Here is a 13,158-nt window from a genome sequence, read left to right as displayed (position 1 = left end):
AGCCTATACAGCTTGGAGTAAGACAACATGCATGAAGAGGATGATGTGGACAAAATACTCATTTGCCTAATAATTCTGCACTCCCTGTAGATGAAAGTTTTTGTTTAAATGTTGCTGAGAAGTTGAGCAAATAATGTACTGAATGAATGAATGACTTGTTACTAATTACTCATTGCTGTTACTAAATACTAACTTCTTTATCCCCTTCTTAAAATAGTTGAATCTACTTACCAACAAGGTTTCTTGGCACCTGGACTGAATCCTCTACAAATTCCAAGAAGCTTCTGGCTTTCTTTACTGCCTCTGCTGTCTAAAGGAAGACACAGGGTCGCTTACATATATTACACACTCAGCTAAAACATATACACAACCCAGTTACCACTGTACAACATGTACAGTATATACACAAAGAGCACGTCTAAAGAGTCCCACGCTATTTCTCTTATAAATAACATTCTCCATGTGAGACCATTAAAAAAAGAGACTTAGCAAATCCAATTTCATGTCAGCATTTTCATATTACTTCACACATAACCTGCCATACAGGAATAATTATGGATTCTTTAAATGGTGTTCATTTCTTTGTAGGAATCTCGTCAACTAAAAGCAACAATTTCATAAGAAAGATATGTTATTTCTTCTTTCTTGTTCACCATTAGAGAAAGCATCTATACTGTTTACCAGTTTAAGTGCACATGTTAAACACCATGTCACCCTCGTCATCACTTCTCTTTCTCACATCCTCACTGGCAGGAGCTAAGACGTGAGTGACAACCATGTTGCTGTATAGAATAATAAAGCCCTGCTGATAATTCAATATACGGTAGACTGAAAGACAATTTAGCCAATTTAAGCTCGATAAAATACTAAATATTTACTGATTTTGTTGTGGAAATTACTTTTACTTTGCTTTTATATACAGAGGGTAAAGTATGTATTGAACAGGTCACCAATTCTCTAAGCAAGTATGTTTCTAAAGGTGCTTTTGACATGAAATTGTCACCAGACATTGGTAACAACCCATGAAAAATGTGAAAAAGGGCATGGTAACTATCAGTAACTAGAAAGCAATCCTCCCACTTAGTGCAAATTCATTATCAGCTGATTCAGTCCCAAATGATGGCCTATAAAAAGCTGTCCCATTACTAAGATGTCTTAGAAGAAACACACAAGACGGGTAAAACCAATGAGCTCTCGCAAGACCTTCACAACCTTATTGCTGCAAATTTTTCAACATAAAACGACCTCCCTATAAGATTTCAGACAGCAGAGTGAAAAGAATTATCAGAAGAGTTGTTCAAGAGCCCAGCAACAGAAAGACCTGGAATCAGCAGGTACAATTGTTTTAGTACAATTGTACTCACCACGCACGACTCCATTGCTGAAGAAAAAGCATGTTGAAGCATGTTTAACAACAACATTTAGACAAGCCTGTGAAATACCCAGAGGAAACAGTCTGGTCAGATACCAAAATGAACCCTTTGGATGCCATAAGGCACTGCACTGCATCACCCCACAAACACCATACCAACGGTGATGTTTGTAGCTGGGAACATCATGGTGTGGGGCTGTTTTTCAGCATACAGCAAGACAGTGATCAAAAACATACAGCCAAGTGAACTCTCAACTGGTTTCAGAGGAAGAAAAAGCTGCTAGAATGGCCCAGCCAATCACCTGACCTGTCTCCTTTATAAAATTTTCAGAGAAAGAACTAAAACTCTTCATAGAAGAACCATTTAGGATTTAAAGACTAAAGAATCACATAAATCCCACATTACAACTACTTTTCCATACAGGAGGCGCCTTGAAGCTCTCGTCACCAACAAAGGCTTTTGTACAAAGTACTGAATGAACTTCAACAACTGAGACATTTCTCATTATTACACATAATTTATGGACATCTATGGTTTGATTTCTTTGCATGTATGGATTGGCCGACATCTGGTGAGAATTTATGTCAATAGCATCTTTAAAAAGTGACTTAGATCATTTTTGACATGTTAAATAGTTATTTTACCCGGTGTACAATCCAGTAACCCTACTACCTCCTTGTATTACCAACCTACCTCCCCATAAATCCTGAAATTGCCTGACTCCTCATCCAGCTCAATGGCAGTTACACCTGGAACCTTCCGGGCTTGCTGGATGTTGCTACCATGGCTGCCAATGGCCAGGCCCATTAGATCCAGTCTCACTGTAAACTCTTCCTGGAAGGAAGACACCAAGTGCCTGGAGTTCTACGAAAAACACAAGACATAGTCAAAACCAATGAACTCAGTCAGCTCTGTCTGAAGCTTTCATCCTGTACAAAAACTGAACAATAACAAATTTAAGTGTACTGTTAATTTAAACTCAAAAACTAAATGCTCGACCTTACAGAGGTTAAGATTATTGAAATATCTTTGGTAATATGGTTGTGTCCAAGGATGCTGAGCTCATGGACTGACAATGATCAGAGGAACTGCTAGTGGCTTGCCAATCAAGACATTTTTTTGTCTTGTTTTTCCATGCATTACATTACACTTATCAGATTCATGAGTCATTAACTTTATCAGCTTCACTATATCTTCATTTCAGTATTTCTACATATTACTGACACTTGTGACACAGATGCAACTTCAAACTCTGTAAGGAACGGCTACACTGATCCACCATCACAAAACTAGAGGTCAAAGAAGAAGAGGATTCCTGTCTGTAGATGTAACTTTAAAGTATTTGGAAAGATGCTACTTTGTCTTCTTTCCTTAACTTCTTTAGATTAAAAGATTAATATGTATGAGGAGCACATGATGCAGGGCTGAGCAGAGACAGGTGAGCTACTTCAAAAAGAAAATGAAATTAAAAAAACAACAATCAAAACAGACTGAACAAGTTTGTTGAAAAAAAGTTTAGTTAAAGAAAAAAGTCTGTCAAATGTTATAACTTTATACAGTTTTTGCTGTTCAGCTATCATCCACCTACTTACAGTCACCCAATGATAGGCTAAACCATCCATCACTGTATATCAGGGGTGGGGAACTCCAGGCCTGAAATGTCGGTGTCTTGCAGATGTTAGATATCACCCTGGGTCAGCACACATTGAATCAGATGATTACTTAATTACCAGCCTCTGGAGAACTTCACGGCATGTTGAGAGGGTAATTTAGCCATTTAAATCAGCTGTGTTGGATCAAGGACCCGCAGGACACCAGCCCTTGAGGTCTGGAGTTCCCCCATCCCTGCTGTATATGAAGGCCACCCTGCTGGAACAGCACACGTTAGTTCTTTTTGAACTGGATAGTAGATGGTAGAAAATAAAGTTGCCAGTTACTTACCTACTTCTTTCTTTCTTTTTTCTTTCTTTTTTTCTCTTATTTTTAAGTTTCAGCCACACAGCTTGCATTAGGTGCACCGCACTATGTTAACCCCACTCCCCCACCTCAATTATTGTATTATATTATGGTATTATACAACAATCAGTCTCTGGAGATCAATGCCCAATACTAAATGGCACAATAAAAAGCTATAAGCAAAACGACAATTGCTCAACTAAAAAGTATAATTTGGCTATTGTTTTAGCTTACTTTAAGCAGTAGGATTGTATTTTACCATTTACCATAATAAATGGCCTGAACTACCAACTGAGATTGTTCCAAGGCAACTACAGTGCATACAGTAACCCCAGAACATCTCAGTAACAGGTCTTTTTCTTGCCATCACCCTACCTCAAGGTGTTTTGTGGCTTCCTGGTTGCGTGACATTAGAAGTAGCTTGGTCCTGAGGCTGCGCAGGTGCATGTCACTCAGCAAAGACACACGCTTCACTGTCGTCTCGTTGGTGGACTAAAACACACACAGGAAATAAAAAGACTTATGCAAATATGTGGGGATACTCCTCTGCTCATAATCACTAAAAGAAATGAACAGCTGAGTCATGTATTAGACAAACATGCAGGGCAGGATAAAGGTGTAGCACATCGTGCATTAGCCTTGGTGCTACTGTACATATCCACATGTCACCACAGAATCACAGAAAGCCAGTTACCACAATCACTAGTTGGCTGGTCTCAGGGCAGTATGAGATGTGAGAGGCTCCCACGGCTTTCTTGAAGTCTTTATGAGCATTTTCATTCTGGCACCTGTCCACAAAAAACAAAAAACATATTACCTTCCAATCCTTAAACAAACAGTTCACATCTACTGAAAAAACGAGACAGACCATATATAACAGGTACAATAAAGGCTCTACTGCATATACACACTCTCACTGCTAATGAACTAAACAAGCCTGTGAATTTAGTTAAAATCTGTCTGTCTCTAATTTTGTTGCTGTAAAGGTGCTGTACATACGCTTCTTGTAGATCCTGAGGAACCGGGACAAAGCACTTGTGAAAGGAGTTCTTGGTGATGGCCTTGTTGGTGTTGACCGGACGCAGACGTTCAAAGGTCACTATTTCGTTGTAAGTCGCGTCACAGGCTGCATACTCAATCACATAGAACTGGAAATATGGAAAGGTTCATGAAAAAAAAAGAATAAGTAGAATACTCTTCATAGTGCCTATAGTCACATGTACAAAAAAGGTTTTACTCACATCTCCCTTCATCATGCGGACTTTAGCCAACCACCAACCACACGGCTCAAGTTCAGTGGCTCTAGAAAAGATCTGCCAGGAGACGAAAACATAAGCAGGATAAGGCACATATAGAAAGAAGCAGGTGAGGACAAGAGGAAAAGAAAAAAGGAGAGAACTTATATCTGTGTCCTTACCTCCACCTCGTCACCCTCTCCAATCTCCTTCTTGACATCAGCAGGTGGGGGCATCCTGACATCACTGAAGGGCACTTGGCGTTCTGGCTGCCAACTGAGAAAAAAAAGACCCCATTTTTTTATTTTACCTAAAACATGGTGGTTCTGGATCTATGATAAAATATTAAATTTACATGTTTTATGAAAACTGGTCAAATGCAGAAGAAGTAAAGACTCACTTGTTCTCAAAGGCAATAGTGAGAGAGTCATCGTGGATATCTTTGACAAAGCCCTGCAGGAGGGACAGAAACACAGATCAGCGGTTAAATATAGTTCCTGCTTTAAAAGAAGAGTTTTTTATGTCTAGCAGAAAAAGTGACATTTTGGGTATGGGAACCCATTTTTTTTATTTTGTGCATGCACACAAAGTATATACGCATTGTTGATAAGATGCACACTCCTGCTGATTGTTTGCCACTATCTCATCTGTATACAACTCACAGTAACATGCTAAAATATGCAAAGCACTAGCAAACAATTCTGAAGAAAAGTGCTAGGATGTATACAAGGATGTGCACAATAATGAATTTAAAATACTTAAAAACCCTGCATGAAAAGAAGCAAATTGAACATGTTTGTTAAAACACTAGGATACAGTGTGACAGCACAAAGTGTAAAACTGAATGTGAACATAACTACGTTTCCCACAGATTTAGATTCAATTTGTTGCAGGAGGTGGGCATGTGCACGCAGATAAGTGATCTTGAGCTTTTGTGTATAGAAGGCACACACTGGCTTTCTTAAAAGAACTATTACATAATGTGTTTATATTATCTGATTTTTAAATACTTTTCTCCCCTGCAAATAATTTAATAACCAAGTAGCATAGCCTCCCACAGCTTCACTCCAACTTTCAGGATGTTGGATGTCAATTAGCAGCTGACTGATACTGATGACTGCCACAACACTCAGCAGCAGAGGTCTTAAAACTGGACTAGTAAAATCTGAAAGCCATAAACAAAGACTTCTTTCAGCTGGTTCCTTCAGGGGTTGCCACAGCAGACCATCTGCTTCCATGTCACCCTATCCCTAGCATTCTTCTTTGTCACACCAACAGTCTGCATGTCCTCCATCATTACATCCATAAACCATCTGTGATGTCCTCCTCATTTCTTCCTGTCTGGCAGCTCCATCTTCAACATCCTTTTCATCCATCTCAGCCTTGCATCTCTAACTTTGTCTCCAATATGCTCAACCTGAGCTGTTGCTCTGATGTACTCATTTCTAATCTTGTTCTTACATTACATTTTCTAACTTAATCTAAACATCTTCACTTCTGCCACCTCCAGCTCGGCCTCCTGTCTTTGAATCAAAGCCAAACTTGCAGGCAGTGAAACCAGCAACTTTCCAGAAAACGTACCAGAAAACAAACAAAAGAACAACAAAAACAAAGGACAATGGCAGTGGCAGTGAACTGAAGAAAAGTATTTTAGTGAGACACTGACAGCTTCATGAGCTTCTTCAGGTAATTCGGCAGTTAGATCAATTACTATCAGAGAAAGAGAGCTTTGTTGTCACTGTCTTAGTTTATGTTTTAACATGTTTAACACTGCATTTATTAGCATATTAGAATATTATCTGCAGTAAACAATCATACTTTCTTACACTATGTGAGATAGCATGTTTGAAACCTTAGTACGTAACCAAAACCGATAATAGTCTAGCACTACTATTTAATACTGTGGTATGCTAATACTGTGACAGTGACATCAGCACCACTGATGGTAACAGATAGCGACCAACACAGATAGTTTAGTGTGTAAAATATCTAAATAAATAAAAAACAAAATGATATATTTGATAAGTATGGACTTGTTTTGCAAGTTTAAGTTTGAACTGCTTTCCAGCATTTGACAACATTCCTATCACAGGGTGGAAGCTGCAAAATTACTTTTATATATCCTTTATTTATCCAGAAAGTGATATTGACATTACAAAAGCCTTTTTCAAGACAGATCTGGCCAAGAGGGCAGTGGAAAACGCAACAAATATATCATCACAGTTCTTTCATACACAGGCACAATAACAGAGAGACATAAAAACACTGTAAAACTAGTCATTTCCTTACTTAACGTATAACTCCTACATAAATCCTAATGACTACAATCTATTTAACAACATAAGTAAAGATATCATTAAAAAAAGCCCCAACAAAAAGAAAACACACACGCACACACAGAAACATCAGAAATCAGTTTTGGCAGTGGATCATTTTTTGGCACAACGCCTGTGCTAGAGTCAAACGTGAGGTACCCAACACTACACACCAGACTTGGAAGTACTGAACCCCAGGTTCAATGCGTTCAGACACTTATTTAAGCCATGTGTCTCGCTTGCGTGAAGGACGGTGTTGATTACATTCAAAGAAAGCACACACACGTATGTCTAAAGAGTTTAAGACACAGGGGTGGCAGAGTGGACAGAATCGCCCAGGGAAAAAAAGGGGTGTGTTAAATAAGGAAAAGCAATGAGAACAGTGTGAAAATGCAGTAGTACAAAAGAAGTCATGGGCTGTGAAGGTGAGACAAGAAAGAAAAACTTGAAAGTCTGGAGAAAAATGAGAAGAGAGAGGAGACACGGGGAGAAGAGGCGAGGGTGTTGCTGTGGGCAGCACGTCTAGAAATAGCTTTAAAGTCGATGGTATCAGTGACCCACTCGACATGCCAGCTGGTCGGGATTGACAAGGAACAGCTGGCTCACACGTACCGAAAAAATAGCTTCGGAATGATGGAGTATCAAATAATAGACAGCGACAGTCAGTCGTGAAGTCTGTGCAGAGAGACTTCAAAATCTCTCACACCACCAACCATGGTGCCTTCACAACACGACACACTTTAGTAAACTGCGTCAAGGTATAATGGGCTGGTCCTCCGTGTTTCTGATATCAGCTCAATAGCCAATGATGACACATGCAGATACTATTTACTTCAGCAACATCTTTCGACGTCAACAGCTAGGCAACTATCAAGTTAGCTAACTTTCAGCTCGAGAAAGCGGCACAAGAAGTCAAATAAAATTAATAACACCTGCTCTGTGTTACGTATTCAAGTTATCGCATGCAAGACTGCGGTTCTTCCAAACTGGCTTTGAAGAAAGGTCCTCAAAAGTGTCAGCTGGCGAGGACATGGGAGTGACGCTAGCTTAGCTTGCTAATTATTGCTAGCATTGCTAGTACAAGCTAATATCGAACTCTCGGGTACGTACAGAGGAAGTCGGATCATGTTGCCACAATCCACGAGACTTAAACTAGAATACTGTACCGTATGAACAACTTTTATGTTTGAAACTGCATTGATAAGCCGGTATTTACCTTGTAATAAGCCCCGTTGGAGCCACGGACCTCCACCGCCAGTTCTTCCATATTGGAAACGCAAAGGATGTTGGGACGACAGGTGCTCCTTCAAGCGTCAGGACTTGACATCTTAGCACCAGTAAAATGTATAACAACAAGTACATGTAAAATTTGCACATTTAAAACTGAATTAAAATGAAAATATAACTTGTTATTCTAATGTAGCTTACCTGACAAACCAAAAGTGAAACTACAAAAGATGAATGCCCTTTTATTTATGTTTTGTAGTTTTAGTCCCGTTTTATTGTGCTGTTGTAATGACCATTAGAAGACACTTACTAAATCACTTTCAGTACATGTTATTCCATTCTTTGCAATAACACAGACAACCAAACTGACCTAGTCAAGATAGCTGATTCAGATGCAATACTTGTAGTAAAAAGTAAATCCCCATTTCAGTTTCCGGAGCAGTGTTTCCTAGCAGAACTACGGTGGAAGGATTGTAACACAAAAAGTTTGGTCTGATTATGTGATATTTAGGAGCAATATTTACTCTGCAAATGTAGTGAAGGACCGAAACCCCCCCAAAAAACCACAAACTTAAAGACAGTCAATTTCTGATGGAATTCAATTAAGGTTCATTTTATTTACATACTGCCAAATCATAGCAAATGTTACCTCACGGCACTTCATCCTGCAAGGTAAAGAGCTTAAAGCATTAGAATGAAAAGCCCAACAATCAAACGTACCCCTATGAGCAGGCACTAGGTGAGGGTGGAACAGAAAAACACCATCTTAACAGGAAGTACCCACCTTAAGGAGGGGCAACTATCTGCTGCTACTTCAGAATTACTTTCCTGGACTCTACTGTCAACAGTTCTAAATTTGTATGAAATTGTAAAAAAAAAAAAAGAAAAAGAAAAAAAAGTGCACTATCAGAATATAAATGTAGGTCTCTTTTATTGGGATACAGCTGGAAACGCTGCTCTAATAGTAAACGTCATCAGTAATGAGAGTTGTAGAAAAAGGGTCAAATGCTTTGTTCACCTGTAGTTAGACTATGATAAAAAAAAAAAATGACATTTGCTGTGCATATCTCTGTGGTGCGAGATTCAAACTTAAGAGATACATGCTCCAGTTTTTTAATTTCCAGTGTTTAAACCCATTTTAAAAATCCAGCTTTACCTGCCTATGAAACTACATCTTCTCAGGTATAAGAAAATGTAGCAGTGTACTGAGCAGCAGGGAAAAATTGAACAGTATGATGAATAGCTCTGAAAAGGCAAACTTGTGGTGCCTTGGAAGAAGGGGAAAAAAGAAGAATACAGGGACCTCACCTCATTTTTGCAAAGAGTTCTGACTGTTCGCCTCTTTTTTTACAGGTGGGGATTTGGTCCAGTGATTCCCTTTTCAATCCCTGCATTGCCATTGTACGCACAAGTCACTTCAAAGTCATACAGAGTGATGACATTTGTCCTACAGTGAAGCATTTATGGTCCTGATGAAAGTTCATTCTTCCAGAATGATGACAGTAGTTACTAAAATAATTGGTGCGCTTCCAAAAAAAAAAAAAAAAAAGACCCCAAATAGATATTCTAGCCACCGGGCACATGCACAGGTTGGTAATGTTAATTATAATATTACCAAAATATTTTGGAAAACACAACAGATGGGGTTTATTTTGCATAGTGTTCCAGAAATCTGTGGTTCAATGCCTTACTGACAAACTTATTTTCAGTGTTTCTGTTATCAGCCAACTGACATACATTGGTGTGTAGTACAACATAATGAGTAATCAGCAAACTGCTGTATTAACAGCAAAAGCTACAGTTCTCTAAAATTCAGAGTTTCTGTATTTTTATTATTTTGTTGTGCTAAAAAGATATGGGAAGAAGAGAACTAGCACATCTCTCCCCTAGTGTGCATTCTGAGGAGTAATGCAGTATTCATTATTCTTTTTTCGATGCAATGGCCTATTTCCTTGTGTTCACATTAGTAAGTTTGGCTCATTTGTATAATGATTTATCACAGGTAGCCAAGTTCACATTACCTTTTAAGAGATCTTCATTTCTCCTGCACAGAGAAAAGTGTATAAAAACCGTGTAATACAAAACAGCTGACCAAAAAATTTTCAAAATTGTCAAAATATCTCAAGTACTGAGAATACCTTCACATCCAGTGCAGGTGACATTTGCTTCCAGCTAATGGTGCTTGAATCCAATATTATTTTATCCCCGTTTTCACAGGAAAAATACGCCTAATTTGAGTGTATCTTTTGATCATTTATTTATCTAGGTATAGTTTTCTAAAAGCTCCCTGGCAGGGTTACTCTGTAGATTTGGTAGAGGAACATGTAGCACATAAGACTCTACACTGAATGTGGCAGACAGACAAACAGAGAGCAGGTGCTGGCTCATCTTTTACAAACAGCCACTGTGACACCTAGTGGCGATTAGTTATTCTCTTGAGGTCTGCTATTACTGTGCAGCAGATGCTGTATTATTTCTGATCAGACCATCAGACTGCACCAGAGATAAACTATAAATCATCCTCAGCAATATAACATCAGTGTGTACACAGTGTACACTGATATTTGCAAGCTAGTATTTTTGTTCCTCGATACACGTCAAGTTGGATGGAGAACAGATTCATTTTGTGTCAGTTTGGAAATGTCACTTGGACATTTGTTTAGTTATTAAAAAACCCCAAAAGGATCACTTGCAACAAATTGGTGGTCATATCTGTTTGCACGGTTGCAAATAAAGAGGAAAGCCCCAACATCAAAATTCAACTAAAATACCTGGAAAGATTTTTTTACTCCCAGATGAACAGAATTTCAGTAACAATTCACAGAATGACGCGAACGAACTGAAACACATAGAAAGTGAACATTTGTCTTCTTATATCATTGTGTGTAACTGTGTGTGAATTATGTAAAGATATACTGACTGTAGACACAGAAATGTACTCGGAACCATGTAAGTGTTGCTTAACACTTCAACAGGTGCTGACAATGTATATTTTTTAAATCTTAAGGTTAAGTTCAATATTAAAATTACAGTATTTATTTATCAGATAGCAATTATTTCATCATATAATTTACTACACTTTAAATATCAAAGATTTATTTGAAATGGTCTTTTTTCCAAAATGACCTTTCAAAGGGCTATGTCAACACATGCCTGAAAAACAAAAACAAAACAAAACAAAAATAATATAATTGAATTAATTATGACATTTATTTCTTCAAAACGTCCACTGCGTCCAAATGCAATTCAATAAAGAATAATGTGAAGTCGTAAAAAATAAATATACAGTATATGGATTTACCCAGTGGTTTTACGTATAATGTGTTATGTGGAACATAATAATCACAGGCTGAATTTAAATCAATATACCCCATAAGGATTTATAGTAATCTGTTTTTTTCTTAATTGCAGTTTTATGTTTTGTTCTAGTGAGCTTTGATCCAAGGATAAATTCTTTCGGAATAAGACAGTACACTTTGCTATTAGGTGAAATGACTAATGATGTACACTGTTTAGCTTTAAATGCATGTATAAAAAAATTTCTTTAAACCAGGTGCATGAATCTAAATACAAATTATATATTTATTTATTTTTCTTACATAGCAAAAAAAAAAAGGTACATCTTTCAGGATGTGCTGAGGTATCTTTCGACGTGTTCTGTCGCTGTGATGAGGCGGAGATGAAAACGCCGCGTTCCTGTAGTATTCGCACTGTGTGTAATTCAGCTCGCGCGCAGCTCTGTGGTGAAAATATTCTGTTTGGTCTGAAGACATTACCACAGACCCTCACAGTCTGCCTGATAGTCTGTCCTCACGTTCTGATTTAAACCAGTTTACCAATTCCATTATGCTAAGCCCGAACACTGGTTGGGAAATGATGAACGATTATGTGAAACACATAATCTCCCTGCTGCACCATCATTGCAATATGACAGCCAAATTTCATTCATCCTATCCAATTTCTTCCTTATTTAAGGAAAGAAAATTACTGGTCCCAGTAATCAGATATGTAGTGAGGCTGTGTGCAGGAGTTAAGCCCACTCCCATTAGGCTTTCTGCCTTCTAGCTCTGGCTGTAGTCAAATACACGAACACACAGACACACACACACACACATACAAAAAGACAGATACACATGTTCCACATGTCTGACCCTCCTCAGTTCTCACATCCCCTTTTCACCCATTTCAAGGACTATTATTTGGCCTTGATATATTCTCTACAACATCATCCGTTAGCGATGCCAGTTTGAAACACAGTGGCCCTTAAGTGGTTTAGAGAGCTGCAGACAGGCAGTTCTCTCACACACACACACATGCACGCACACACACACACATCTCCTCCTCTCTTTTCTCTCTTCTGAAAGAGGCATGTACAAATGTTCATTTTCCAAACAACATCATCATTTTAGAAATTGGGCTAAATTAGATAAGAATGCAATTTTGTCTCTTTTGCCAATGATTATCCTTTGACAAAAATCTAATGTATTGACAAGATATTATTGGGGACCAATATTTGCTCCCTTCTGTCTATGTTTCTCTTTCTGTATCTGTGGAGCCAAATCACCAACGAGCTGCCACATTAAACACCGTGTCATTTATTGCTAATAGACTCTGGATATCATAAGCCCTCAGTGAGCGACAGTGTCACAAACAGAGGGACGAGTGTTGAGCCTATGGCTGTTTGTTCTCCTCCACACATGTCCAATTTCGCTTTCCAATTGGGAATGCATTATAGGTGTAATTGAAAATTAGCAGTACATCTTTTTTTTTCTTCTTTTTTTGAGGGGTAATTTATCAGGCCTCATTGTTCCTGTGTGACACCTCCAGGGCCTGTTTCTAACAAGGAGCCTGGAGCACCGGGAGGCTTTCTGCTTGCCCGGGCCCCACAGCGCTCTCTGTGCTTTGTCACTAATTGTGGCCTCCTCTCCACTGAATTGTGATTCGGCTAAAAGAGCTTGTTGGCTCGATGCAATGAAGCTGCCGGTGATGCTCTCACCATTATCAAAGATACTCTTGATCTTTTCAAAAGCAGGAAATAGATTTTTTTTCACT

The 13,158-nt window shown here is 38.5% G+C and overlaps 1 protein-coding gene across 10 annotated transcripts in view; it reads right to left on the bottom strand.

Moving 5' to 3' along the window:
• The window catches only part of fxr1 (FMR1 autosomal homolog 1), a 15,294-nt gene extending 7,089 nt beyond the window's left edge, over positions 1–8,205 (bottom strand). For 5 of the 10 annotated variants that reach the window (XM_005736923.2, XM_013911814.1, XM_013911815.1 and 2 more), the window contains exons 1-9: positions 8,096–8,204; positions 4,965–5,017; positions 4,747–4,840; positions 4,571–4,642; positions 4,329–4,477; positions 4,024–4,117; positions 3,705–3,821; positions 2,067–2,237; positions 232–310 (exon numbers count right to left, since the gene is read on the bottom strand). In XM_005736923.2, coding sequence (XP_005736980.1) covers positions 232–310; positions 2,067–2,237; positions 3,705–3,821; positions 4,024–4,117; positions 4,329–4,477; positions 4,571–4,642; positions 4,747–4,840; positions 4,965–5,017; positions 8,096–8,146 — 880 coding nt within the window. In that variant the 5' untranslated portion in view covers positions 8,147–8,204. Of the gene's footprint in view, positions 1–231; positions 311–2,066; positions 2,238–3,704; positions 3,822–4,023; positions 4,118–4,328; positions 4,478–4,570; positions 4,643–4,746; positions 4,841–4,964; positions 5,018–8,095 lie in introns of all 10 variants that reach the window. The other 5 variants (XM_005736924.2, XM_005736926.2, XM_013911816.1 and 2 more) reach the window with 3 other exon arrangements.
• Between the last annotated feature and the right edge of the window lie 4,953 nt (positions 8,206–13,158).

The sequence above is a fragment of the Pundamilia nyererei genome, unplaced genomic scaffold, assembly GCF_000239375.1.
Source record: "Pundamilia nyererei isolate P.nyererei 1_Seehausen unplaced genomic scaffold, PunNye1.0 scaffold00072, whole genome shotgun sequence".
NCBI lineage: Eukaryota > Metazoa > Chordata > Actinopteri > Cichliformes > Cichlidae > Pundamilia > Pundamilia nyererei.
Note: the sequence above shows the minus strand (reverse complement) of the source record. Positions and strands in the feature narration are given on the sequence as shown.